At 37.0% G+C, this 26,534-nt stretch overlaps 1 protein-coding gene across 1 annotated transcript; it reads left to right on the forward strand.

The window, feature by feature from the left end:
- The first annotated feature begins 3,368 nt into the window (after positions 1-3,368).
- LOC111510907 (uncharacterized) lies at positions 3,369-9,195 on the forward strand. Its single transcript, XM_074173189.1, has 2 exons — positions 3,369-3,512; positions 7,460-9,195. The coding sequence occupies exons 1-2, from the start codon at positions 3,498-3,500 to the stop codon at positions 8,924-8,926; spliced, it is 1,482 nt and encodes a 493-aa protein (XP_074029290.1). The 5' UTR covers positions 3,369-3,497; the 3' UTR covers positions 8,927-9,195.
- The last annotated feature ends 17,339 nt before the right edge of the window (positions 9,196-26,534 follow it).

A 26,534-nucleotide genomic window follows, 5' to 3' on the forward strand; every position in this document is an offset into this window, starting at 1 on the left:
CCCCTTAAGTAATTTACACCGATATTCAATTATGTTATACGAGATCTCAAATCATAACTCATATTATCTCGAAGTCGATTCAGTGTAGAATTACCAATTAAATGAAATCTTCGTAACAGCGTGGATAATGTGCCTATTTGGTGTCATATGTCTCACCTGATGAGCAATTCAGCCCTGGAGCGACATAGACCTATCGAATCAACAAGTCACCCTCGTTAATAATTTCTTTTCGTTGACACTGGTGAATGTTATTTTTGTTATGATAGTATTCAGAACCGTTCAAATAAATTGATCAAGAACTCAATTTTCACTCCGTTAATAAGATTGTTGATAGTCTTTTAGATTAGGTGCAATTTTGGGTTTCGTTCTTGGGCCTATATCCAGCTTCAAGTGGTAATAATTATTGGTTACAGCTGAATAATATATATTTTTTTGGCGCATATTTTTCTTTCTTCATTTTTCATTGTTATTTTAGTCTCGTATCCAAGTTTTTATGAGGAACTCTTGATCGGATATAGCTGATGATACAAATGGGGGATGTAGAAGATGATATCGAATACAAAGGACAGAAATATGTCAAAGCAAGGCAAAAAACTATTAGCGGTTCTGAAAATTTACGGTGCGTATTACAAATTTTGATTATTAATGCTTGTGTAAAAGTACGATGCTTCTTTGGGTTTCGTTCTTGTGCATATATGTATATCTAGCTTCAAGTAATATATCTGAATTTAATGATACCTAACCTTCTTTTGACTCATATTGTTTTTTCTTCATTTTCAAATGTAATTTCAATATCGTATCCAAGTTCCCATGGAAAACTGTAGATCATATGGAGCTGATGATACAAATGTAGAATACATAGATTGATATCGAATGCGAATGACAGAAGTATCTCAAAACAAGGCATAAATGTTAGGTTTTATAAAAATTCACGGACGGTTTTACAAACTTTCCATTATTTCTTCTTTTGTAATCAGTTGGTTGATTGTCTTTTAGGTTAGGTGAATTTTTAGGGTTTCGTTCTTGAGTATATATCCAGCCTCCTGTAGTAATCTGAGGTTATATCTAAATTTAATGATCACCTTCCTGTCTTCATTTTTTATTGTGATTTCGATGCCGTATGCAAGTTTTCATGAGAAACTGTTGATCAGAAATAGCTGATAATACAAAGAGGTTAGTATCGAATGTGAATGCTAGAAGTATCTCAAAGCAAGGCAAAGAAGTTGAGGGTTTTGAAAATTAACATATAGTGTAAAACATTATGATTACAGTCAATAAGATTGTTGATTGTGGCATATATACAGCTTCAGGTAGTACTATAGATGAATTTTATATTCGCAATTTTGTTTCTGCTTCTTCTTCTTCTTTTTATTGTAATTTTAATATTATGAGAAGCTGTTCATCGGAAAGAGCTGATGATACAAAGAGATTAATACCGAATATGAATGACGAAAGTATCTCAAAGCAAGGCGAAAAAATGTGAGAGGTTTCAAAAAGTCACAGACCTTGTTACACATTTTAATTATTGTTGCTTCTGTATGTGTATTATTGCTACACGTTCTTGTCTCCATATATCTTTCATCTCTATGGCTGGGAATGTGCAGTTTTCTGTTTTTTTCTTATTCTTTCTGTCCTATGTCTGCATCTTCTAGAATAGATATGTCTATGAGATAGATGTGAGTAGTCTGGATCTCCCCTATGAATTTGTGTTTTTTGTTGTCTTTGTGTTTAGGGTCGTTCAGGGTGATCCTGGCAAGACGGAATCCTTTGATTCCATCCCATATTTCTAGGGATTGAGCATGGGTGTGACGTTTGGCTGGTTTCGCAATTGTCGAAGCCATCAGGCCGTATAGGTGTCACTGGATCCTAAAATTCTCAGACCACCCGCTTCCTTGGCTAAAGGAAGTGGTCGTATCTCTACTTCTAGTGAGTGATTATTATCAATCAATTTATTCAATTCAGATACATATTCTTGTCTATGATAGATGTTACATATCTTTAATAATGATTACAGCAAATAAAAAAATAACAATGAATAAGTGGTAGTGTTCAATTCTTGGGAAACGCCTAAGCAAAGCTTGTGTTGCATATTTCCTAGATCTGGACACAGCCATGAATGTAAGTAAGAAAAAAAGAACTATCAATTCTTTTGGGCAAGAAATAAAAATTTATGAGAATTGAAAGAAATTAATAGAAATCAATGATCAACCCCCAGGAGGATTGGACCAGACAATCAGGCGAAAGGGAGGCAGATCTAAGTGAGATGAAAAATCATTCAGGCATGATTTAGTGGATTGATTCAAGTGTTACTTTTGAGAAATAGAAGTTTTGATCAACGAAGGATCCAATTGTTATAACTACTATAAGTTTCATCATTATCGTTGTTTCACTGAGTTGTTCAAAGTCTCCCACTCTCACTGATGAGGATCAACACGAATGTCCAACTGACCAAAACCCGTTTCATTAGAATCGCTCGCAATCGGTGTTTCCTGGATCCGAACCGCCGTAATAGGCCGTCGATCGGACACCAGAGCAGAGAGAGTGAACTGAAAGATTCAACCGTGAAATTGAATTATACAAGAGGCCAGATTCGTTCCGAGCCTATAACCTGAACTCCCTGCCTTCATTTTCCGATACACTCTACATATAAACAACCCCAAACGATGTCGATCACATACACGTGTTTGAAGCGGGGTAACGGGTGGAAAAAGCGTGAATCGTTTTTCGAAATTGGGAATATACAGTGTGGAAACTGAAATGAGGTTACTTACGGAATGTATGCTTTTTTAAGGATTCAAACAAGGGATGACTACTATTTTCGATGAGATAACTTGTCATATTGCTTAATTAAGTTTAAGACCTGAAAAATTATTATTGTTTAACTTAAGAGATATGTGCATGTTTTTCTTTCCTTGATGCCTCGAAACATATGGAAGATGCGTGGGTATGGCTGTAACCAAAGAGTCCATCAGGGAAGACTCATTTCATGCTGGGGTATTGATAATAAGAAAGTTATGAAATACCATAGCAATTCTCTTTTTCATGATGAATTTCCTAATTTACCGCCCATATCTAAAGGAACAAAGCAAAATAGAGAAGCAGTTTTTCGAGAGCTTGGTCACGTGAGGCAGATAAAAAAAACACAGCTGCCAATGCATTCATCACTTTTTACTAATAAGAAACAAAGTGAACATGCAATTCTTTGTGAATCCGCGGCTCTCTTTTTTTTCAAGCAAAGTAGATCCCTTTTGTACTGATATCGAGCATAAATTACGTGGCAACACTGTATCAGGTTTCTGTTTGATTAGAATTGTTTCATTGAGTTGGTAATCTAGAAATTTATTGGTATTATCACTACGTGACTTGAGTACTTCACACGATTAGTACTTCACAGGTAATTCCTTATATTCAGTCTTTGGGAGATTGTGACAAAACTCATGTGAAGCCTCGTATCTCACAATAATCCAATTGCAGGTTTTGAAGTGAAAACAAAAAAGATGCTGTCTAATAAGGTATATAACAAAAAACTGATCTTTGTATTTTCACTTTTTTTTTGTCGTCTGTTTCTGATTAGCTTTCGATTCTTTTAACTTTATTTTCCATAAAAAAAAGAATGTGAACAAAAAAAACATATGTACGTTATACATTTTTTATATATTTCTCGCTGTGATTCATTCGATTATGCGTTCAAGTTTATTCCTGTATTCCAAATATTCATTAAAATTTATTTTGTACTGTGTATAGGACAACCTCACGATAAATGTTATTATTTAAAATTTCAAGATTACTTCAAGAAATAAACTTTTAATTTAATTTAATATTTAGAATTATTTCATTTTTCTGAACTTTAATAACTAATGCTATTTGCATTAATAATAATTTATTGATTCATCTGTACATTTATTAAATATTGAATAATCGATGTAAACAAATGATACCTACCGCCAACTAACCTCAAATCTATGTAAAAACATTGGCGTGAAGTTATCCACAGATTTCTGGCCACACATGCTGACGTAGAGGAAAATTAAAATCTGTGGTTGGGATACGAAATTATTAGCACCCGTACTAATATCTGTGGCTGGAAATACCTATTCACTATAGGTTGAACGTGGAATTATTGAGACTATTTGGTGTTTAACTTTTTTATAGAATCTTGACTAGATTGACGCGTCGATAATCGTTTTCTCATCAACAATACAGATTTAGGGAATAATAAAATTGTAAATATTAGACTCACTTTCCAATAACCCATATAGAAATGATATCAGATGATGTGCGTCCATCGAAATCACACAACTTCTATAGTTTCTTGAGAATATTAACTTGGTGATGACAGTTTTCTTGTCATCTAAACAGATTTCGAAAAAGAAATTGTTGAAACAATCAGACTCATTGTATCAGATTCCTTGTATTCATGAAAATCACACAACTCTTATAGAATCTTGGGTAGATCGATAAAGTGAAAACTGTTTTCTTGTCACCCATACAGATTTCGAGAGAAAAATTGTTGCAACAATCAGACTTACTTTTTAAAACACCTTGTAGAATTGGAACCAGGAGATGTGCGTTCATGAAAATTACACAATTGTTATAGAATCTTGGATAGATCGATATAGTGGAAACCGTTTTCTTGTCACCCATACAGATTTCGAGAGAAAAATTGTTGCAACAATCAGACTTACTTTTTAAAACACCTTGTAGAATTGGAACCAGGAGATGTGCGTTCATGAAAATTACACAATTGTTATAGAATCTTGGATAGATCGATATAGTGGAAACCGTTTTCTTGTCACCCATACAGATTTCGAGAGAAAAATTGTTGCAAAAATCCGACTCACTTTTTAAAACACCTTGTAGAATTGGAACCAGGAGATGTGCGTTCATGAAAATTACACAACTGTTATAAAATATTGGATAGATCAATATAGTGAAAACCGCTTTCTTGTCACCCATACAGATTTCGAGAGAAAAATTGTTGCAACAATCCGACTCACTTTTTAAAACACCTTGTAGAATTGTAACCAGAAGATGTGCGTTCATGAAAATTACACAACTGTTATAGAATTTTGGGTAGATTGATATAGTGGAAATTATTTCTTTGTCACCCATACAGATTTCGAGAGCAAAAATTGTTGCAACAATCAGACTCACTTTTTAAAACACCTTGTAGAATTGGAACCAGAAGATGTGCGTTCATGAAAATTACAAAACTGTTATAGAATCTTGGATAGATCAATATAGTGAAAACCGTTTTCTTGTCACCCATACAGATTTCGAGAGAAAAATTGTTGCAACAATCCGACTCACTTTTTAAAACACGTTGTAGAATTGGAACCAGGAGATGTGCGTTCATGAAAATTACACAACTGTTATAGAATCTTGGATAGATCAATATAGTGAAAACTGTTTTTTGTCACCCATACAGATTTCGATAAAAAAAATTGTTGCATCAGACTCAAATTTTGAGTCTGTAAATCTGTATGGGTGACAAGAAAACTGTTTTCACTATATCGATCTACCCAAGATTCTATAAGAGTTGTGTGATTTTCATGAACACATAACATATTTTTCCAATTCTACAAGGTGTTTTAAAAAGTGAGTCTGATTGTTGCAACAATTTTTCTCTCGAAATCTGTATGGGTGACAAGAAAATGGTTGTCACTATATTGATATACCCAAGATTCTATAGGAGTTGTGTGATTTTCATGAATACAAGGAATCTCAAAAAATTATTCTGATTGTTTCAACAATTTCTTTTTCGAAATCTGTTCAGATAACAAGAAAACTGTCATCACCAAGTTAATCTACTCAAGAAACTATGGAAGTTGTGTGATTTTGATGGACGCACATCATCGGATATCATTTTTATATGGGGTATTGGAAAGTAAGTCTAATATTTCCAATTTTATTTTTCCCTAAATTTGTATTGTTGATGAGAAAACGATTATCAACGCGTCAATCTACTCAAGATTCTATGAAAAAGTTTTACACCAAATAGTCCTAATAATTTCACGTTCAACCTATAGTGAATAGTTATTTCCAGCCACAGATAATAGTACGGGTGCTAATAATTTCGTATCCCAACCACAGATTTTTATTTTCCTCTACGTCAGTATGTGTGGCCAGAAATCTGTGGATAACTTCACGCCAATTGTAAAAACCACTTTTATCACTTATAATCACAGTTAATCGTCTTTAATTCAATAAATCGTTAATAAACATCAGTCACCATGATATAATACTTGGAAAAGTATATATTTATGTATAATTTATATATACAGGGTATTTTTTAAACATGCGGCAAAAAGGGACTATTCCTTGGATTATTCTTAGAATATTTTGTCCTATGATGATTTTTGATAGGGCGCTTTATTTCAAAGATACGGGGCGAGAAAGAATTCAGACAATAACACTTTTGGTAATTTTAAAATTATCAACGTAGCCGTAGCATACTTCACTGAACCTACCAAGTAATAAAAAACCTAACAATTCCGTTGATACCTATCAACAACATTCCGATTACTAAAAACGGCTGCAGACATTCAATTTGCTTGTGTTTTTGAAACAGTTCGGGAATCGATGAGGAGAAGATTGGGTTCTTGCATCCGAGCGGGGGTTAGTCATTTTCATCAGTGATTGTAGATCAAGAAACATCACATGTAATTTCTGGTAATAAATTGTTATAGTTGAAATTCTTTTTCGCTTCGCATTTTCATTATTATTATTATCTTCGAAACAAAGTGTCATATCAACAATCATCAGGAGATAAAATATCCTTAGAATAGTCCAAGGAATAGTCCCTCGAATTCTTGCCGCATATTTAATAAAGACCCTATATATATATTTCATATATATAGGAGCGGTGGCGTTTCATAGCCCCGCGAGATACTTCTTCTCATCGTTCTGCGTCGCCCCGCAGTCGCCATCGCTCGACCGTCACGATTTTCGTGCCGCAGCATTGCCTCAAGCAAGACAGCTACGTACCCGGACGAAGATTCTGTTCACCAAGGACACGAGGAGTCTCGCCAAATGCGCTCTAGTGACAAGCAAAGGCCATATGAAGTGAAGAAGAAGGTAACTTCAGGGTGTCGGTTTTTCGTGAAGGTATGCGCGCGTATCGTAAAAATTTAATTTTTCCCTAACGCACCGAAGTAAAATATACCTTCGAAAATGCAATATTCTTTTTTCCGAATATTCCCAGAACTGATCAATTCTTATTGTTATTTGAATGAACTCTTGAACTTTCTCCTTAGCTATACTAGTTTCTATCTTTCACTATTTCCAATGTCACTATTATAGCCTTCCTTATCTTGGACGCAAAGTATATCCTAAATAGTTCAAACTGATGCAAAGAACTCTTTCAGAATTTTTGTATGAACAGTTGACAAGTTTTTACCTACCATCACTTTCTGAAGCTTCGAGTTCACTGAGTCTACATTCAAACGTTTGTTCACAGGTTCGTGTGAAGAAGCCTTCAGTATTTCTGGATTCAGATTCCGTTCAATTTTGCTCGAGATGCAAAGAATACTTATCAGTAGGACCAGTCACCATTTTGGCAGATAAACCCTTGTGCGGAAGATGCCCAGATCCCAAAGCAGTTCCTGCAGACTTCTACAACAAACTGGCGCAGTATATGTATTTCCCTTGTATAAACAATCAATTTGGATGTAATGCAATGCTAGCCTGGGGATCAGCTGAGGCTCATGAGAAAATCTGTAAGTTTGTTTCAGTTGTATGCCCAGCTCTGACTTGTCAGAAGAAAGTTATAAAAGAAGATATTGTGGATCATTTCAAAAATGACCATGAAGAACTACTGGTTGCTAGAGGAGAGTTTGAAGCTCCTTCTGGTTACCGAGAGAAGAACAGTCTTGTGAACAAATTGATGGTATGGGGAAATCAGGTCTTCATCTTGAAGATAAACTTTTCGTCAGCCTCATGTTTCTTTAGTGTATCAAACTGGGATTATCTGAACACTAGAAAATTGAAATACAACATTCTGCTAGAGGATGCAGACAGGCGACGGAATATGCAGATGAGAGATCTCCCTGTTGTGGATTACAAAACGAAAAGACATGAAAACAGTGTCATGACCGAATTAGATATAACTACTTTAAAGAAGGTGTTGAATACAAAAACATTATTTTGCACAGTCAAAATAGGACAAGAATCTGGAGATATTAACGAAAACCTCCTGTCTGAACTAGAATGTCCCGTTTGCTTGGAGTACATGAGACCACCTATTTTCATGTGCGCTGTTGGTCACAGCATCTGCAGTTCTTGTAAAATCAAAGTGAAAAAATGTCCCATGTGTCAGATTCCCCTCAACAGTAACAGGAATTTCGCACTGGAGAAAGTGACGGAACACATTTTCTTTCCATGTAAGAACAGAAATCGAGGTTGTTGTTTTGCTGGGCCGTTAATGAAAGTTTCTCTTCACGAAAGCATATGTTTCGTTGGAGCAATTAACAGAATAAAATGCTACATGAACCACGTTTGCGGATGGAAAGGGCCTATTTCGGAGATGACTTCCCATTTGATCCATAAGCATCCTAACTTCTACTTTGATTTACATTATTCTGTTGTTTTCACCATGGACGATTTCAGTTTCTTGAAAGTTTATACCGAGTACAATGGACAGATCTTCAAACTTTATATATCCCAAAAGTTAGGTTATGGTATTCAGTTCGGTGTGAAACTTATAAAAAATAATTCACTGAAAGATAGAAAATATCAGTTCCATATTGACTTCGAAGACCTGGAAGGAAATAATAAACTTCTTAGAGTTACTGGTGATTGTACGGTTTCGAAATTCAATGACGATAATTTCAATTTAAGTAACTCCATTGTTATACACAAGCAGTTGGTTAGACCGTTCGTTAAAGATAATGTTGTTGAATTCCGAATAAACTTGGTAGAATGCTGAATTGGAATTCAAGGGATGAGGGGGATAAGGAGGACCAGTGTGGAAAAATCGAAAACGTAGGAGATACGGAATGGGCTAGATCAGAGGTTCTCAAACTTTTCAACCTGAGCCCCCCTTCGTGGCCTAACCTAAATTCGCGCCCCCTTTATAATGTACATATCGGCCTACTTTTAATACTTCTTGCTTTTATACTTTTATATGCCTAAAAATACAAAGCACAGTGGTACACAATACATACTATGGCAATACAAAGTATTTCCTCAAGCTCAGCCTAATGTTCTTGATGTATACACAAATTAAAACAATCATGGAAACATAAAAAAATACAGAATGAAAGTCAACTAGCAACATTATCAAACCTGAACTAAAGAGAAAAAAACCCAAACTAATTTCAACATAAATGATATATATTTTAGTGGTTGTTCCTTAATACAAAATTCAATCAAGATACACAAGTTGGCTTCAAAATCAGTTTTTAATGTGGCGGACAGGACCGTTTTTCACCTGCACAATTTTTTTAAACCGGGGAGTGATGTCTGATAAAGCAACTCTTAGTTTTTTGCTGACATCAAGCCTTCCACGATATTTTGACTTCATGGCTGCAAGGGCAGAAAATCCTGTTTCACATAAATATATAGTTGGAAATGGTACTAGCATTCTTATCGCTTGCTAATACAGTCTTGGGAGCTCGTTTTCAACAGTTATCCAGAAAACTGACGAAGATTCTCCTTTTTTTCAAGTCTTGACTTTAATGAGTAATTGCACTGAAGGTTAATGAATTCTTCTTGATCTGCTAAACTCAACGAATTGATTTCGTTCAGATCTTGACATGGGTTTAGAATCCAATTAAACTGCTAGAGGTCTTCATAGAAATATTAATTGAATTGTGGACATCTGTTTTTTGAAACAAGTTGCTAGCTCTTGCGGAAGCTGCACACATTCAACTTGCTCCAACATGTTCAGCAATGTGGGGAAAACGCTCAAATCAAGTATTTTCACAGCAGCTTCCCACAGCGACAACTTCTTAATAAACCCTTGTATTTTTCAACTCCAAGCAAAGATATTGCCGTTTCTTTTTGGCAAAGACTTGTTTGAAATATACCAATACCCTGCAAGGTAGGCTAACTTCAAGATAAATTCTGTGTTGCATAATAGGTCTACTGAAGGGTGGCTACGATCGCTTAAAAACACAAACATTTAATTTCTAAGCTCAAATATTTTATTTGGAACATTTCCCCTTGATAGCCACCTGGCTTCAGTGTGAAATAATAAATCTGTATTCTCGGAACCCATATCTTACAAAAAACTTCAAACAACCTTGACTGAAGCAAGCTGAAGCAGAAAAAAACAGTTTCGAAATAGCAAGAACAGGGAGAATTTAAATAAATATTAAAAATCAGCCGATCAAGCCCAACTATTTTGTAGCAGATTCTCGGAGTGAATTTAAGTACCTCTCCTGATGAGCAACAAATTTAAAAAAACTTTTTCTTCCCAGGAAAACCAGTATCAAGTTAGTAAGAACGTGGAAAATGAAAAAAAAAACTTGAAAATCGGCCAATCGGTTTCAACTAATTTGTTGTTGATATTCAAGGTGTATTTGAGTAAACTCCTGGTAAGCAACAAATTTGAAAAACACTGTATTCCAGAAAAAAAACAGTTTCGAAATAGCAAAAACAGGGAGAATTTAAATAAATATTAAAAATCAGCCGATCAAGACCAACTATTTTGTAGCAGAATCTCGGAGTGAATTTAAGTAAGGTCGACCGGGGTAAGTGGATACGCTAATTTTATTAGCTCAATATTGATTTGTAATATCTTTGAACCTTTTACTCAAAACGACTTAAAACTTTATGTGGGTATTGATGGTTATATGTGCTATCACCTGGATATTCTACATACGTGAAATGAGAGCAGTTTTTTTTATCAAGAAAAAATATGTATCCATGTCTTGGTTTCCACCTACCCCATGGAAAAGGGGTAAGTGGAAACTATACAAGGGGCAAGTGTAACACATACCGAAATTCCTGCATAGAAACCCATGTAATCACAAATGGGGAAGTGTAAACAAAGCTCTTCACTTTACGAAATAATACAATGAAAATTATTTCATTGCAATAAACGTAAAAGTACATTCTAACTTATTTTAATTTTTTTAAGATGAATTGTAAGAGTCAAAACGAACATTAAAGTTGATTCTTCCTCGTTTATCAATAACAGGTGACGGTAAATACTTGAAAATTTCTTCAGGGGTAATGACACTACTATCTTCAATATTTGGCCAATGGAATGATGAAGATAAACCAATTCTTCTGGCAAATTTGACATAGAGGCTGGGTTCCTTTTCCATAATCTGAGCAACAGAAAGCTTAACCGTTTTCTTAGTAGCAAGTTTTACTATAGCCCAATCATCAACAGCTACTGTACCAAAATTTGTATTAATTTCGTCCATGAAATTATTTTCGTTCAAGGATTCTTCGAGTTCATCGGATACATCACTGGCATCATCCATGATCATTTCTTCTTCATCTTCGTCACTCTCGACGACAGGAACGGGTTTCTTCTTTTGTTTGAATTGTGGTTTTTGGGTACTTGTTTTTTCCAATTCTTTAGCTTCTAATATTTTGAGAGCTTCATCCGACGTTATAACTTCTGCTTCAGGGCAAACGCGCTTTCTTCCAGCTTTTACGTTAGGTCCTTGCTTGACTTGTTCCAACAACAGTGCCTCAAATGATTTTATTGGTGTAATTATAGGCTCGCCTTGCACTTCAAGATATATTTCCCCTGTAACGGATTCTTGTACAACAGATGTTGATGGTGAATTAATTTGTTCTGCATTATTTGATCTTGAAGGTAGAGTGATGTTTTCTCCACGGGATGTTGAAGGTTTAGGTGCAGATTTATCTCTCTCTCTCTGTCAATGATAACAGCCACCTTTGGTATGCTTCAGGTTCGAATTTGTCTTGAGGAATCACTCTATCAGAAAAGGGAAAAATTCCAGCTTTTTCAAAACCGTTTTTTATCACTTCAGGCTGGAGATTTTTCCAAATAGTGCCAATCATGCTTGAGAAAACTGATTTTGGCAATTTTTTTCCATAATTTTGTCTCTGCCACTTTACTAGTTCTTCATCCCATTTAATTTTCATAGGTCTGAAGACACTAAGATCTAGTGGTTTTAACACGTGACTGGTGTGTGGTGGTAACTTAAGTATTGTGACATTTTCCTCTCTTGCTTTCAGCACCAGTGATAAACCTACATGCGTAGAATGGTCATCACATATAAGAACTACTGGCCGTTGAGGGTGAATATTGCGCAAGAAATTTCTTGTAAAAAAATTTATGAAGGTTTCCGCTTCCATCCAGCCGTTTTGAGTAGCACTGTAGGACATACCTTCAAATACAGCATCGGTGACATCCACAAGTCCCATACATTTTTACCCTTAAACACTATTAATGGCGGTAGTTTCTCGCCGGCAGCATTTGCAGCTAATAAGACTGTAATATTTTCTCTCCCAGGACCGCTAGTTGCTCGGTGAGTAGGTGTTCCTATCGGTCCAAGAACTTTAACACGGCTGGGATCTAAACAAAAACTAGTCTCGTCAAGGTTTCAAATCTCTGTTGGAGCAACATTTAGAGTAACTTCCTTCAGATGTTGATAGTATTCATCAATTATGAACGGATCTATACTCTTTTTTCTGGCCACTTCCACAGCTTGAGGGTTCTTCAGACTCAGCTTGTGACTTTTCCTAAATCGGACAAAGAAGTCATCACCAGGAACTCCGTCTTTAAAACGTGTGACTATATTGTTTTCTTTAACATATCGGCCTATAATCTCCAACATTTCTTTTTTTGAGAGTGTTGCCGTTTTTTTCGATTTACTTGAAGATAATTAATAGTCATAGGTTCCACTTACCCCAAATTTACACTTACCCCGGGTGACCTTACCCCTCCTGATGAGCAACAAATTTAAAAAAACTTTTTCTTCCCAGGAAAACCAGTATCAAGTTAGTAAGAACGTGGAAAATGAAAAAAAAACTTGAAAATCGGCCGAACGGTTTCAACTAATTTGTTGTTGATACTCAAGGTGTATTTGAGTAAACTCCTGGTAAGCAACAAATTTGAAAAACACTGTATTCCAGAAAAAAACAGTTTCGAAATAGCAAGAACAGTGAGAATTTAAATAAATATTAAAAATCAGCCGATCAAGACCAACTATTTTGTTGCTGATTCTCGGAATGTATTTGAGTACCTTCCTGATGAGCAACAAATTCAAAACACTTTTTCTTCCCATCAAAACCAATATCAAGTTAGCAAGAACGAGGAAAATGAAAACAAAAAAATCCGCCGATCAGTTTCAACTATTTTGTTGCTGATACTCAAGGTGTATTTGAGTATACTCCTGGTGAGCAACAAATTTGAAACACTTTTTATTCTAAGGAAAACCAGTTTCAAGATAGCAAGAACGTGGAAAATGAAAATAAAATCAAATTTTCCCATCGGTTTCAACTATTTTGTTGCTGATAGTCAAGGTATTTTGAGTTTACTCCTGATGAGCAACAAATTTGAAACACTTTTTATTTTAAGAAGAACCAGTTTCAAGATAGCAACAACAGGGAGAATTAAAAAAATATTAAAAATCAGCTCACTCCTGGTGAGCAACAAATTTGTTTTATTTTAAGAAAAACCAGTTTCGAAATAGCAAGAACGTGGAAAATGAAAAAAATATTGAAAATCGGAGGATCGGTTTTAACTATTTTGTTGCTGATACTCAAGGTGTATTTAAGTTCACTCTTGGTGAGCAACAAATCTAAAACATCTTCAATTCCAGAGAAAAACAGTTTCAATATCAGAAAAAATAAAAAAAAATTTAAGGTTTAGCAACTAAATAGTAAGTGAATCTCTTGTAAAGATCAAACGTATATAATTTATTGAGTTACCTTGCAACCTTCATATCACGATAGCATTATTTGCGATTTCTAGGGATCGGCACGAGCAACAAAATCGTTGTTTTGGCAACTAATTAGCAACTATTTAGCTACAAATCGATGTATTTTTTTTTAATGTTGTTGGATTCGCCATGCTAGCCTAATAGGGCTCTGTATGTACTATCATACATTTTTTCATGAATTGTTACCCGTGAATTCTAGCACAAGTGTTCTTCAATGTTTTGAAATCCCGACCCTTGTCGACTAAGGAACTTTCAAATCAAATCGATCCCGAAAGCATTTAATCAGCTTTAAAAAAAGGTCTGCAAACTAGTCAGGGAGTTGTTCCATGTAATCTGAAATCTAATAGATTAGGGAGGTAGGGTGGGATTGCGATTGTTTTTGTCCTTGTTAGGAGATTAGTGTCCGATCCTTCTCGAAGTGATGTGTGAACCAACACACGTCTCTTCCCTCCAGTTTCACGGGAATCCATTGTCACTCTCCCTCCGCGTGTCAGGCCCATCAATAAAGTTCAAATTAACGAGTCAAAGCGGAGTCAGAGAAAAGTGGATTGCAACTAGAGTTGTGGAATCAGAACCAGAAGATTATATACGACATAAAGAATTGATCTTTCGAATCCGTGCAATAATAATTTGGCACTGAGATATATTTTTCATTTGTAAGTTCCAACATTTTGGAGTTCAATTCATGAGTTTTTCAAATTAACTTCGGAAAGTATTCAAATTGATGTTTCAAATGTTGGGTTTTAATTTTTAAAGGGATTTGTTTCTAATTCACATATTGGCAACAGCGCGTGTCCGCGTGATTCAACACTTGAAAATTGCTTACTTTCTATGAAATAATTCGTGACCATCTCAGCTAAAACTCGAGGAAGATTACTGGAATCTGCTTTCGTGAAACCTGCTTCAACTTTACCTGCCATTCCTAAAACTATTTTACCTTGCATATAATATATCAAGTTGAAATGATTTATATGTACCTAGTTAATCTACTTTAAAAAAGGAAAATTATCTTTATAAATCAACAATTAAGGCAAAATATAAATTATAGTTCAATACCACCCCCACAAGCCACATAAACAACAGTTGTTTTGTTACTTATTTATATAAAGGAAGATAGGTTAGGTGCACAAAATGGCATATGTCACAGAATGTCTCGGCACTCGGAACATAAGTAAATAAAACAGCACGCCTCTGAAATATGTCATCTTTGTTTAACTCATACAGGTAGAGATTCATTGTCCTTATTGTCCTTTATTAGCTATAACCGATGTTGCCAAATGGTGAAATAGAAACGAATCCCTTTAAATGTTGAATGCATTTTTTCATCCTTTTTTTCAAGTATTTAAATAATTTTTTAAAGAAAAAAGTTGAAATGATACGTTCAAAATGCGTTGTTTTAGAGCTCTTTTATAAAAAGTACATTTGGTCAGGAGGAACATTCCCCATTATCGTTGGATAAAGCATGATAAAAACATATAGTTGCCAATTTTCAGGATATGACTGCTATTATTTCCCAAAATACGACTTACTGTAAAGATATCAGATGACATCAACTGATTGCATTGGAGAAAAACAGAAAAACTCTTCAATTATGCACTTTCCTGTATAAAATTACCAAACTTTCATTAGGATTCTGAAAAAATCCCCGTGAACTTATAAAAATCTGAATGAGGGTAAAAATCTTAATTGGAGACGATTAGAACCCAGTCGAGGCGAATTAAAGGTTGAATAACCAAGTCGTTAATGTAAAAGTTCACTTTTTAAAAGGAAGTGACGGTGCTTAAAGGATTCAAAATTTAATGGCTGGAACAGAATTTTTAATGCGCCAGAGTGAAGGGATTAATTTCTCTGAGTACTTCTAATAATAACATGGGATGATGGAAATTATCAGGCGGAACATTCTTAGTATAGTTGATAATCTTGGATTCACAAAAAAATTTCGTAAAAACGTATTTGGATGAAATCATAACTAGAATTAGAAAACATATAATTGCACTAATTGAATGAACAATCCCAAAAATAATATTGCTCCACTTCAGGTCTTTTTTTATAGTACTTTACCCTTTATTGAGGCAATTACTCCCAAATTTTCTAGAATATTCAACGTATTACCGAATATTAAGATAGCCACCAAAACAGAGACACACCAGAGTCACTTTTTGAACGAATGTGGTATATAGTATTCCATGTCAATCGTGTAACAAAAACTATGTTGGTCAAATGTCAAGAACTTTAAACTCCAGAATAACCTTTCACAAAAGTGATTGTAGACACCATCTCGAAAGATACGCGCTAGCCGAGCATGTCAACAAGTTTGACCACCATATGAATGTTGATTTCAACCTTGTTGTGAAAATTCTACCCACAGGTGGAAATTTCTCAAAGAATTCTTTACAATTTGAAGTTGGTAACAACTTTTATCACTATTATCACTGACATATATCATGTGAACTGTCTGTCAGTCCTAACCAATAAAGACGATTTGTGAAATTTCCACGAGTGGATAGGATTCTATTTTGATAATTTTAAAGTGTAACACGTATTTTATCAAATAATAGACATCCTTTTCCAATTTTTGTAAATGTATTTTACCAATTTTCATCCAACACTATGTGCCCAATATATATATATATATATATATATATATATATATATATATATATATATATATATATATATATATATATATATATATATATATATATAGAGATTTTATCGAGTGTGCATGATATAAATTAAAAATTGAACAATTTGTGGACACAACACTCAAAAAAGGGGGGCAAATCACGGACACGTGTTTCTGGCTATTGGCCTCATCAGCGCGGTGCAGCCAAGTGTAAAGATGGGAAACACTTGTTTGCCGAAATCAGGAAACAACACAAACGCACGGAGTCAACAACAGGAGCCAACCGCACATTTGTGGTTCCAGTTAGAAGACCTAGAATTCCCAGGCTACATCTAACATGACCACGGAGGCAGCTATAGCTACCTGCGTGACATCCGGGTCCAGGATAAATACAAACAGAGATTTTATCGAGTGTGCATGATATAAATCAAAAATTAAACAATTTGTGGACACAACACATCCTGGACCCGTGTTACGTGTTCAGAAGTTTGTTGACCTTGCTCAACTCACTTCTTCATTCCTATCCGTGAAAACTTCAGATTTCATATTCGACACCTCAACGGGTAGATGAGGTCAACAAAGAAGAATAAGAACTCAGGTAAAACTCAACAACATGTAAGTAGTAGGTAGTAGAGAGTTTATGGGCTACTCTGTCTCTGAACAGATTTAATATTCGATACCTTAACGGGGAGATTAGGTCAACTAAGAAGAAGAAGAACACAGGTAAAACTCAACAATATTTAAGTAGTAGGTAGTAGAGAGTTTATGGACACTCTATTTCTGAACACGTAACGAATACCATTTTACCAGTATAGAAAGAAGTGAGTTGAGCAGGGTCAAAAAACTTCTGAACACATAACAGCACACCTAGTAGGTGTGCTGTTACTTAGATCTGTTTTTACATGACTCGAGGGCGAGGTCGTAATCTCCCTTGTCCCCAAGTCTCGTTACTAGTTCTATGTTTGCTGTGTTCCCCTCTGAGTTCGTACTGTCACTCTATTGTTCGGTGCTCATATTTATGTTATTGAAGCAGGTACCTGATTTGCCTGACCGGGTACCTGAGTTATTTTCAGGTTGTCCGTGAGACTATACGAACTCACAACCGCCCTTCACCAAAACGACTATCCCGTCTCTCAAATACAAAAATCCATCCAATGACATCCCATGAATTACCCGGGAATAGACCAACCAGAAAAAAGCTTTTCTCCCCTACATCCATGGAGTCACTGACAAAGTGAATCGAATTGTGAAGAAACAACGTTAAGACAGTATTCACAGCCAACAATCAAATCTCCACTATGTTAAGAACACCCAAGGACACGATACGCAATGAAGCACAGGGTATATACGAAATATCATGTTCAAACTGTCCCAGAACTTACATCGGCCAGACCAGTAGAAGAATTCCCAATAGAACCTATAAACATGAATTAGCTGTTCGTTCCCAAATCAGGAAATAGGCCACACAATAAGCTTCGAAAACACCAAGATCATTGCTACAAAGAAAAATCTTCAAGCCAGGGTAATTTGGGAAGCAATCGAAATTGAAAAACATTCCAACTGCCTTAACAAGCGAGATGATTCGCAGAGACTACCACAAACATGGATGACATTGCTATCACGCAAGATAGAACATAGAACTAGTAACGAGACTTGGGGACAAGGGAGATAACGACCTCGCCCTCGAATCGTCCCAACAAATCCTAACAAACTTATCGAAGCGGAAAGCGGAATTGTCTGACATGACCTTATTGTGTCCCGTACGACGATATTTATCTAATTGGAATAACCGATGCCTGGGTTTTTGTGGCATTGAATTGAACTTGGTTACTTTCAACCCGAATGGAAATCACTTCCAGATCCTCATTAAGATATGCAACCTTCTGCTGCCGTTGAAAATGAGCCCCTGTAGCCGATGTCCCGGAATCCAAATGGAATGATGAGACAAGTGTGCTGTCGTCAGCAAAGCAATACATTGGATCCTTGGTTTTTTCCAATAAGTCGTTGATATAACAATAAAAAGAGGTTTGGACACAATATGGATCCCTGGGAGAACACCACCGTTGACGGCCACTTACAGGGAACGTTCTCTCAGGAAGCTGGAGAGCCATATACAGAAATGATCTAACAAGCCATAGCATAGAAGTTTGGCCAGCAAACGCTCATGCCACACAAGGTCAAAGGCCTTAGAAATATCAAACGCGACAGCTCTTAATTCTCCATGTTCCTCGATTGCGTCATTCCAAATATGGATGACATACGATAGAAGGTCTCCTGTTGATCTTTGTTCCCAAAAGCCATATTGATGGTCGCTCAAGTTGTTGAAGCCTTCCAAATATTTGAGGATATGGCATGAATATGTGTTATATTTATTATTAGTGATAGGAAGATTGGAAGCGCATATTTAAAGACCCTTAGTAGGAAGCCAAAACCATTCTTTCCCTAGTCTCATCTAGTTGAAGGAAAATGAAAAATATTTTTGGTCATTATTTACCAAGTTGAAATCATTTCTTCGTCTAGTTAGTTTTTCAGTTCTGTCAGTAGATTTCGTGATATATTTGTTCAATTTCATTACATTTTTGGGTGATTTTCCCAGGAGTTTTCTTGTTTTATTCGCGAGTTTTTCGTCAAATAAACAAAATTTTGTTGACAACAACACCTCCCAGTTTTTTTCACTCCATACCTGCTAAATCCACAGTGTCCCGTTATTCATTGAAATCGAATCCCCGCAACACCCTTAATCCCAGGATTCCTCACCAAAGCGACAACAGATTGCCGCTTTTTAGGGAGGATCAGTGTGTGTGGTTGCTCAACCGCCGGGGAAGATCACTATTAATATTATTTGGGCGACACTTTACAGGACATTAATGAAGTCCCTGGTGTGATATTGTCGCCACGTCATATTTCAAACGGTTCCCGTTGGGAGAACAGGACGCGTCACTCGATAAATTGGCTCCGAGTTCGCAGATAGCGTTATTTGATAACGGGATCAGGTTATTAAAGATGGTAAGCGCTCGAAGGTTCGCAGGAGGAGGTCCTTAATGGCTGGTTGAAAGAGAATGGGGAGCTATGCGTTTCGTGAAATAGATTCTGCGTTCGGGTGCAATGAGATTTGAATTATTTACAACAATGTTATTTTGTATTTCATCAGTTCGGACTTTCATTGTCTGATATAATATAAATTGATTTGAAATCCCTGAAAGTTCCTGTAAAAAAATTTAAAATATCAACCGAAAAATAACAATTTTATTAAACAAAAAAAATGAAATTACAAAGAAATAACAAACAAGCAACAACAAAAAAATTTATAGAAATGAAATATTAATTCAAGCTGAAAATAAAAAATTGAGAAATTTTATTAACAAAAGTGAAAAATAAAAATTAAAACATTCCAAACCAAGTTACGTCACGACGTTTCGATTAGTAGTAGCCACAATCGTCTTCGGGTGATAACTGGACTCATTCCTCCGAGATCTGTCTATTTATAGGTAATTCGAGTGCTTTCACCTATCCCCTCTTCCCTCTCTGTGCTTCATTAGTTTTAGCGGGAGATGACCGTTTGGCGGGAGTTGGTCGTTTTTCCGCTTGATTAGAGGTTTCCATAAGTTACGTATCTCTACGCTGTCTTGACTAAATGCGTTGTTAGATAACATAGACGCGGCTTCTTTGAATTTTCTCCTAAACCAGTGTTCCTTTTTGTGGATGATTTCAGCTTGAGCCCACTTGATGCTATGTTGATGAGTCCAAACATGATCTGCTATTCCGGATTTGCTGGTTTCTCCTCGCTGTGTGTTTTTCTTGTGTTCAGCAATGCGGACTTTGAATGGCCTCTTAGTTTCATCGATGTATGATTCTCCGCACTCGCAGGTCGTATCCGGTAAATGCAATTCTTGGAATCGAAGTCCGTGTTTGGAGGCCTGGTTTTCGTGAGGCTGCTACGGATAGATAGCTGTTGTACTTGGACCCAATCCTTCCTATCCTTTCCGATAATCCTTTGATGTAGGGAAGTACAAGTACTGGTTGTGGCGGCTTCTCTTCCTTGTGGAGCTATTGATGTCTTCTAGCTGAAGCCTGTTCGACCATCACTCTGAAACAACCATTCCGTTGAAGTTCATTTATGATGATGCCTAGTTCCTTTTGGAGACCTTCCTTTGTATTACAGTGCATGATCTAGTAGAGTTTTGAAGATTCCTCTCTTAGTCGATTGATGGTGGTGGGATTTCTGGTTTAGATACTGTCCCGTGTGAGTGAATTTTTGATATACAGATGTTTCCCATTTAGTGTTGGTCCTCTTCACCAATACGTCTGAGAAAAGCAATTCGTTATGGACTTCCTTCCCCATTGTGAAAGTGATGGAAGGACTTACGTGCTTCAGAAAAGTGTTTAGTTCTGCATTTCCATGGTTCCATATTATGAAGGTGTCGTCTACGTATCTCAACCAGACTCGGGGCTTCTTGTGGGCTTCTTAGACGTTTTTTTCAGACGTATTGGTGAAGAAGACCGACACTGAATGGGAAACATCTACATATCGAAAACCCACTCACACAGAACAGTATCTGAACCTGAAATCCAACCACCATCAATCGACTAAGAAAAGAATCATCAAGACTTCACTAGACCGTGCTTTCGGGCTCTGTAATACAAAGAAAGGTCTCGAAAAGAAACTAGGCATCATCAAAAATGACCATCAACGGAATAGTTAGTCCAGGGGAATGGTAGAACAGGTTTCAGCTAGAAAACAGCAAGAACTCCACAAGGAAGAGAAGCCGCCACAACCAGTACTTGTACTTCCCTACATCAGAGGATTATCTGAAAGGATGAGAAGGATTGGGTCCAAGTTGAGATCTGGAACACTATCCGTAGCAGCCTCACGAAATCCAGGCTACCAAACGCGGAATGCGATTCCAAGAAATGCATTTACCGGATACCCTGCGAGTGCGGATAATCATACATCGGTGAAACTAAGAGGTCATTAGAAGTCCGCATTGTCGAGCACAAGAAACACATACACCGAGGAGAAACCAGCAAATCCGGAATAGCAGAGCATGTTTGGACTCATCAACATAACTTCAAGTGGGCTCAAGCCGAAATCATCCACAAAAAGGAACACTGGTTCAGGAGAAAATTCAAAGAAGCCGCGTATATGTTGTTCAACAACGCATTTAGTCAAGCTAGCGTAGAGACACGTAACATATGTAAACCTATAATCAAGAGGGAAACGACCAACTCCCACGAAACGACGGTCATCTCCTGCTAAAACTAATGAAGCGCTGATAGCGAAGAGGGGATAGGTGAAAGCACTCGAATGACCTATAAATAGTCAGATCACGGAGAAACAAGTCCAGTTATCACCTGAAGACGATTGTGGATACTAACAATCGAAACGTAGTGACGTAACTTGGTTTGGAATCTTTTAATTTTTATTTTACATAAATGTCTTCAAACCAGATATTAAAATGTTAGGTTAGGCAATTCCGCTTTCTGCTTTGATAAGTTTGTTTGGGGTTTGAAATGGACACCAATATGTCTTTGCACAATGGTGTCGCTGGAATTGCACAATCTCCTTCCCAAAAGCTTGTAACACTGTTCCGAACCAGAAAACTGTACACACCTCAGACCGTCTTTGGAATATTGTTCTCATGTATGGAGCTCTGTCCCCAAACATACCCAGATGTTGCTGGATTCCATCCAGAAAAACACCATCGGATACACTTACATCACATGCAACCTTGATAGCCTGGAACATCGAAGAAAGGTTGGAGATTGGTCTCTCTCCTATAGATAATTTCACGGAAAGTGTTCAAGTGACTTGGCACATTTGATTCCACCAAGAGCGGTACATATAAGAAATTCGCGACATACTGTGGATGCTCATTGTTTTGAGGTTCAACTAAATTAACCTCAAACTTCACTGTTAAAGAACTCCTGAGGACATTTATCCAGATGGATTTAACCTCCAGCGATTCAAATCCAATGTGAATCGCTACTTTCGCACAGGCACCGCTTCAACAACGCCTTGAGAATGTTCCTATTGTGCTTGTGTTCTGTCTTAAAAGAACTAGAAATGAATTGAAGCATCTTCTCAAAAAAAAATTGATCGAAATAACTGCATCAGTACTTCACCTAATTCAACGCACTTTTGTATATCTACTTGAGATGCACATTTTATGGTTGAGTGGAAGAACAAGTCTCTCCTGCCGACAAGACTTCAATTCTGCCTACTGACTGTCATTCTTTTCTTTTCTATATATCTAGTATTGTCGAAGTATGTGATCAACTACAAATTGGTTACTGATGTCCCACTTCCAATACACCACCCAATCTGCCAGACCATCTCATAAACCTAAACCGACCAATCCTTTCTGCACCCACTCTAACAAACATAAAATGTCATCATTCCGGGAGAAAACTTCCCAACTTCCACCGGTGTTCTCCATGTGAGCCTATTCATATTAAATGGAGTCGGCAAAGGCAGCGCTTTAAACGTAAATAATTGAGGAGGCCGCGTCGAGTATCCTCGCAGGTGCTGTTGCCCAAAAGGAGGTCTAGAGTGCCCTGATACGGCCCTCCGTAGTACGCCGGCGTCACCAAGTTACGAAACTACAAGAACGGCAAAGGCAGCATGTTTTATTCACCGCATATTACATGTGGCATTTTATAGCAGCACCTCCTAAGTGGTTGCGATTGTCGTTTCGCACCCTGTCGATTTTCTTCTGATGTGTTTGCTTGTACTGATATATTCGCAGGATCCCGGTTCAATTCTGGATGTTTCCCTCAGTGTGGAGTCGGGAGAGGATGTGGGAGCGCGAACAAATTGAATATAGTTTCATTTTTATCCATATCTCTCATCCTCATAACGATCCTTCGCATTTTATAATAGGTAATCAGAATGAACTTTCATTAACTTTCTCACCATTTTCTTTGCAGTGATTGTTTCTGGAGATTATTTTCTCTGTTGCTATTTCTGAACCAACCTCTCCATGTTAAAAACCATCACTAACTTCTTTAGATTCAATCGAAGTGATATGATAATTTAGGAACCTTTTCAAGCTTCGGACCCGTCTTCTCTTCCAAAACGAACAAGTGGTACCATCTAGATTAAAAGTAGTCTTTACGAGTCATTTCTGTTCCCTTCACCAGAGAGAGGAATCTGAATGATTCCATTCCACTTTCCCCCAATGGAAAGTCATTTCCAGCGGAGATGAAATATCTAGGTGTTTTCCTTGATGAAAATCTCACTGGAATTCCCACTGGAGAAATATTTTAGACGAAGCCAGACCACATTATCTCTATGGAGATGTCGTAGGATTTATGAAAATCTTGGTACTTGGGGATACTGTGATGATTCAGACCAATAATATGCCTGTAGCAATCTGGCGGTCAAAATCACTACGGCAAAATTATCAGGTGAGGTTTCTGGTGTATACAAACAGGCTTGTCAAGCTAACCTTGATGCTAAAGCTCCTCAGCGTCTCACTCATCTCTATATCTTTCTAGAGTGAAGCTAGATGGACAATATACAGACTTGTGCACGAAATAGGTTTATGTAAAGCAAAGCAGACTACTGGCTGACACTGAAAGTCACAACATTCTCCAGATGACATCCGACCTGGTGCCTTCAACTGACAACTGCGATCTTTCTTATACAATCCTCATTACAAGCAGAGAAGATTATTTCTCCCAAGAGAAAAAAATACTAAAAGGAGCAGATATCTGTTGATTCATAGATGAATCAAAAACACCTTCCGGTGCAGGTATATGTTATTGCAAATTCAGGTTAGTTTAGGTCCAAAGTGAGTGGGTTTATTCGCCCCTCCACCGCAACTCGCAAGGGTTTATTGTGGCACAGACCTATTCACACTTGACCAAAAAAATCTGGATTCCTGGCCAGTATGGCCATTATTTATTCAGATTATTTATTCAGATTATTTATTCAGAAAGTATATGCCTCTGAAGAAAAAAAATTTCAAAACTAGCTGCAGGTTGTGGCATTTCGTTTGATCATACGTAGTTAACTGTTTACCAACCTCATTCTTAAGGACGTAGTAGAATAATGATTTTCAACTGTTCAACTTGCAAGTAAACTCTTTCAATATGTTAGTATGCTGCATCCTGCATCTTCCGTTGGAGGTGTAGACCCGAGCTGTAAAGTGTTTTCAGATATATACTACATTGACATAAATACGTGTAGTTTTTATTATTGAGTATCAAATTATTAATTCGGTGTGTCTCTGGAAGCATTTTGCGTTTTTTTCTTCAATGTCCCATGAAATGTGAGAATAGTTACATCGAAAAGTATTTGCTTACTTTTTTCTTCAACTACGAAAATTTCAGCTTTCGATCACCATAAAAAAACTGTAATTGAATATTTTCCCTTAATTATTATGAAAGGATGTAGCCATCCACTGAATGTGTGTATAAAGAAGGCCCAATTTATGACCCAATTCATGTGCAATTTGTAGCAGGTAGCCAGATTGTATTCATGGTGATTCTCCCTTCTTTCCAACATAAATTGTTGCCTGCCCGAAATTGTATCTCCTGCCGCATACAATGTATAATATTTGCAATAATTTCTCTGCTTTGACCATTTTCGACACGAACTTCATCCCAAAGTGCAAGCTGCAACTTCCACAGTACAAATAACATAAAAATATTTCCAATTTTTGCTTTGACTGTATTTGAGTCATCTGTTTGTGGCCTCGGAGATATGACATTGTAAGCGTGATACAGGCGCTGAAATATCTAAACGTATTTCTCTTCCTTCGGTGGATTCCATAAATACTCACAAAGACTGGTTCTTTTTCAGCTCCAAACATGACGCATTTACGGGGTGAAAAGTTTCCGACCTAACAAAGATACAAGACATTTTTCCTCCAAACTCTACACACTTCTTCGAGCGATGCTCCCATCTCTGTAACCCCTCCGAATAGAATTCTACGTTTTTCTCTGCAAAATAATTGTTCACGAAGATGATTGCCTCTTCATTTGACGGAAATCTCTGTCTTCCGAGCGCAACTTCCAGATGAGGGAACCACAATAAGTCGCTTGGGGCTAGATCTGGGGAGTAAGGTGGATGGCCGAGCAGTTCAAAGCGTAATTCGTTGATTTTCACCACGGAAACCGCTGAGGTGTGAGCCGGTGCGTTGTCTTGGAGAAACAAGATTTTTTTCTGCGAATGTGGTCGTTTTTACGAAAGTTCTTCCTTTAGCTTGTCAAGTGATGATTGGCAGCATGCTCCTGTGATGGGTTCCTTCTTTTGAAAATGATCTTTTGGCTCAACTCCATGACTAACCAAAAAAACATTTGTCAGCAATTTCCCAGCCGAGAAAACAGTTTTTGTTTCCTTTGTAGCCGGTTCCCCTTCGCAGTCTACTGTTTCGACAGTATTTTTATTTCGAGCATATCTTCATCTACAGTAATTGATCGGTGACAAAATTTGGACTGATTCCACCTAATCTGCGCCAACAGACCGTTAGAAATGTTTATTAGAACATGTTTTTGGTCTAAATGTTGATGTAATTTGTGACAAATACGTTCTTTTGACATATTTATAACCTCTGCTATCTCTCTCAGTTTAATTTGATGGTCATCTACCAACATTTGGTGAACTTTGGCGATAGTTGTAGTTTTTAGGCGTCCGGAACGTTCACCATATCCCAAGCTCATAGGTTAGGTTAGGTCCAAAGTGAGTGGGCCTATTCGACCCTCCACCGCAACCCGCAAGGGTTTATTGTGGCTCACACCATTTCACACTCGACCAAACAAACCCAGCTTTTTAACGAAGCTGATTTGTTTGTATGATGAGTGATCTTTCAGGTCAGATGGTAAGAGAACAGCCCTGCCGAACTCCAAAAACCTGATTCGGTCCCCAGCAGGGCAGGCAGAAGATATATGCTCTGCTCTTCCATCGTTGATAAGGTAGTCGGATAGTTAAGGTGCAAGGTTCCCACCTTTATACCCGCGACAACCTTCCCATATGAAGGTTTTTGCACCTAAGCTACACCTGAAAATGTCTTAGATTCAACCATGCAGGCTTT

This window comes from Leptinotarsa decemlineata, unplaced genomic scaffold (genome assembly GCF_025532065.1).
Source record: "Leptinotarsa decemlineata unplaced genomic scaffold, Ldec_3_MD MMD2_P_RNA_scaffold_12, whole genome shotgun sequence".
Classification (NCBI taxonomy): Eukaryota; Metazoa; Arthropoda; class Insecta; order Coleoptera; family Chrysomelidae; genus Leptinotarsa; species Leptinotarsa decemlineata.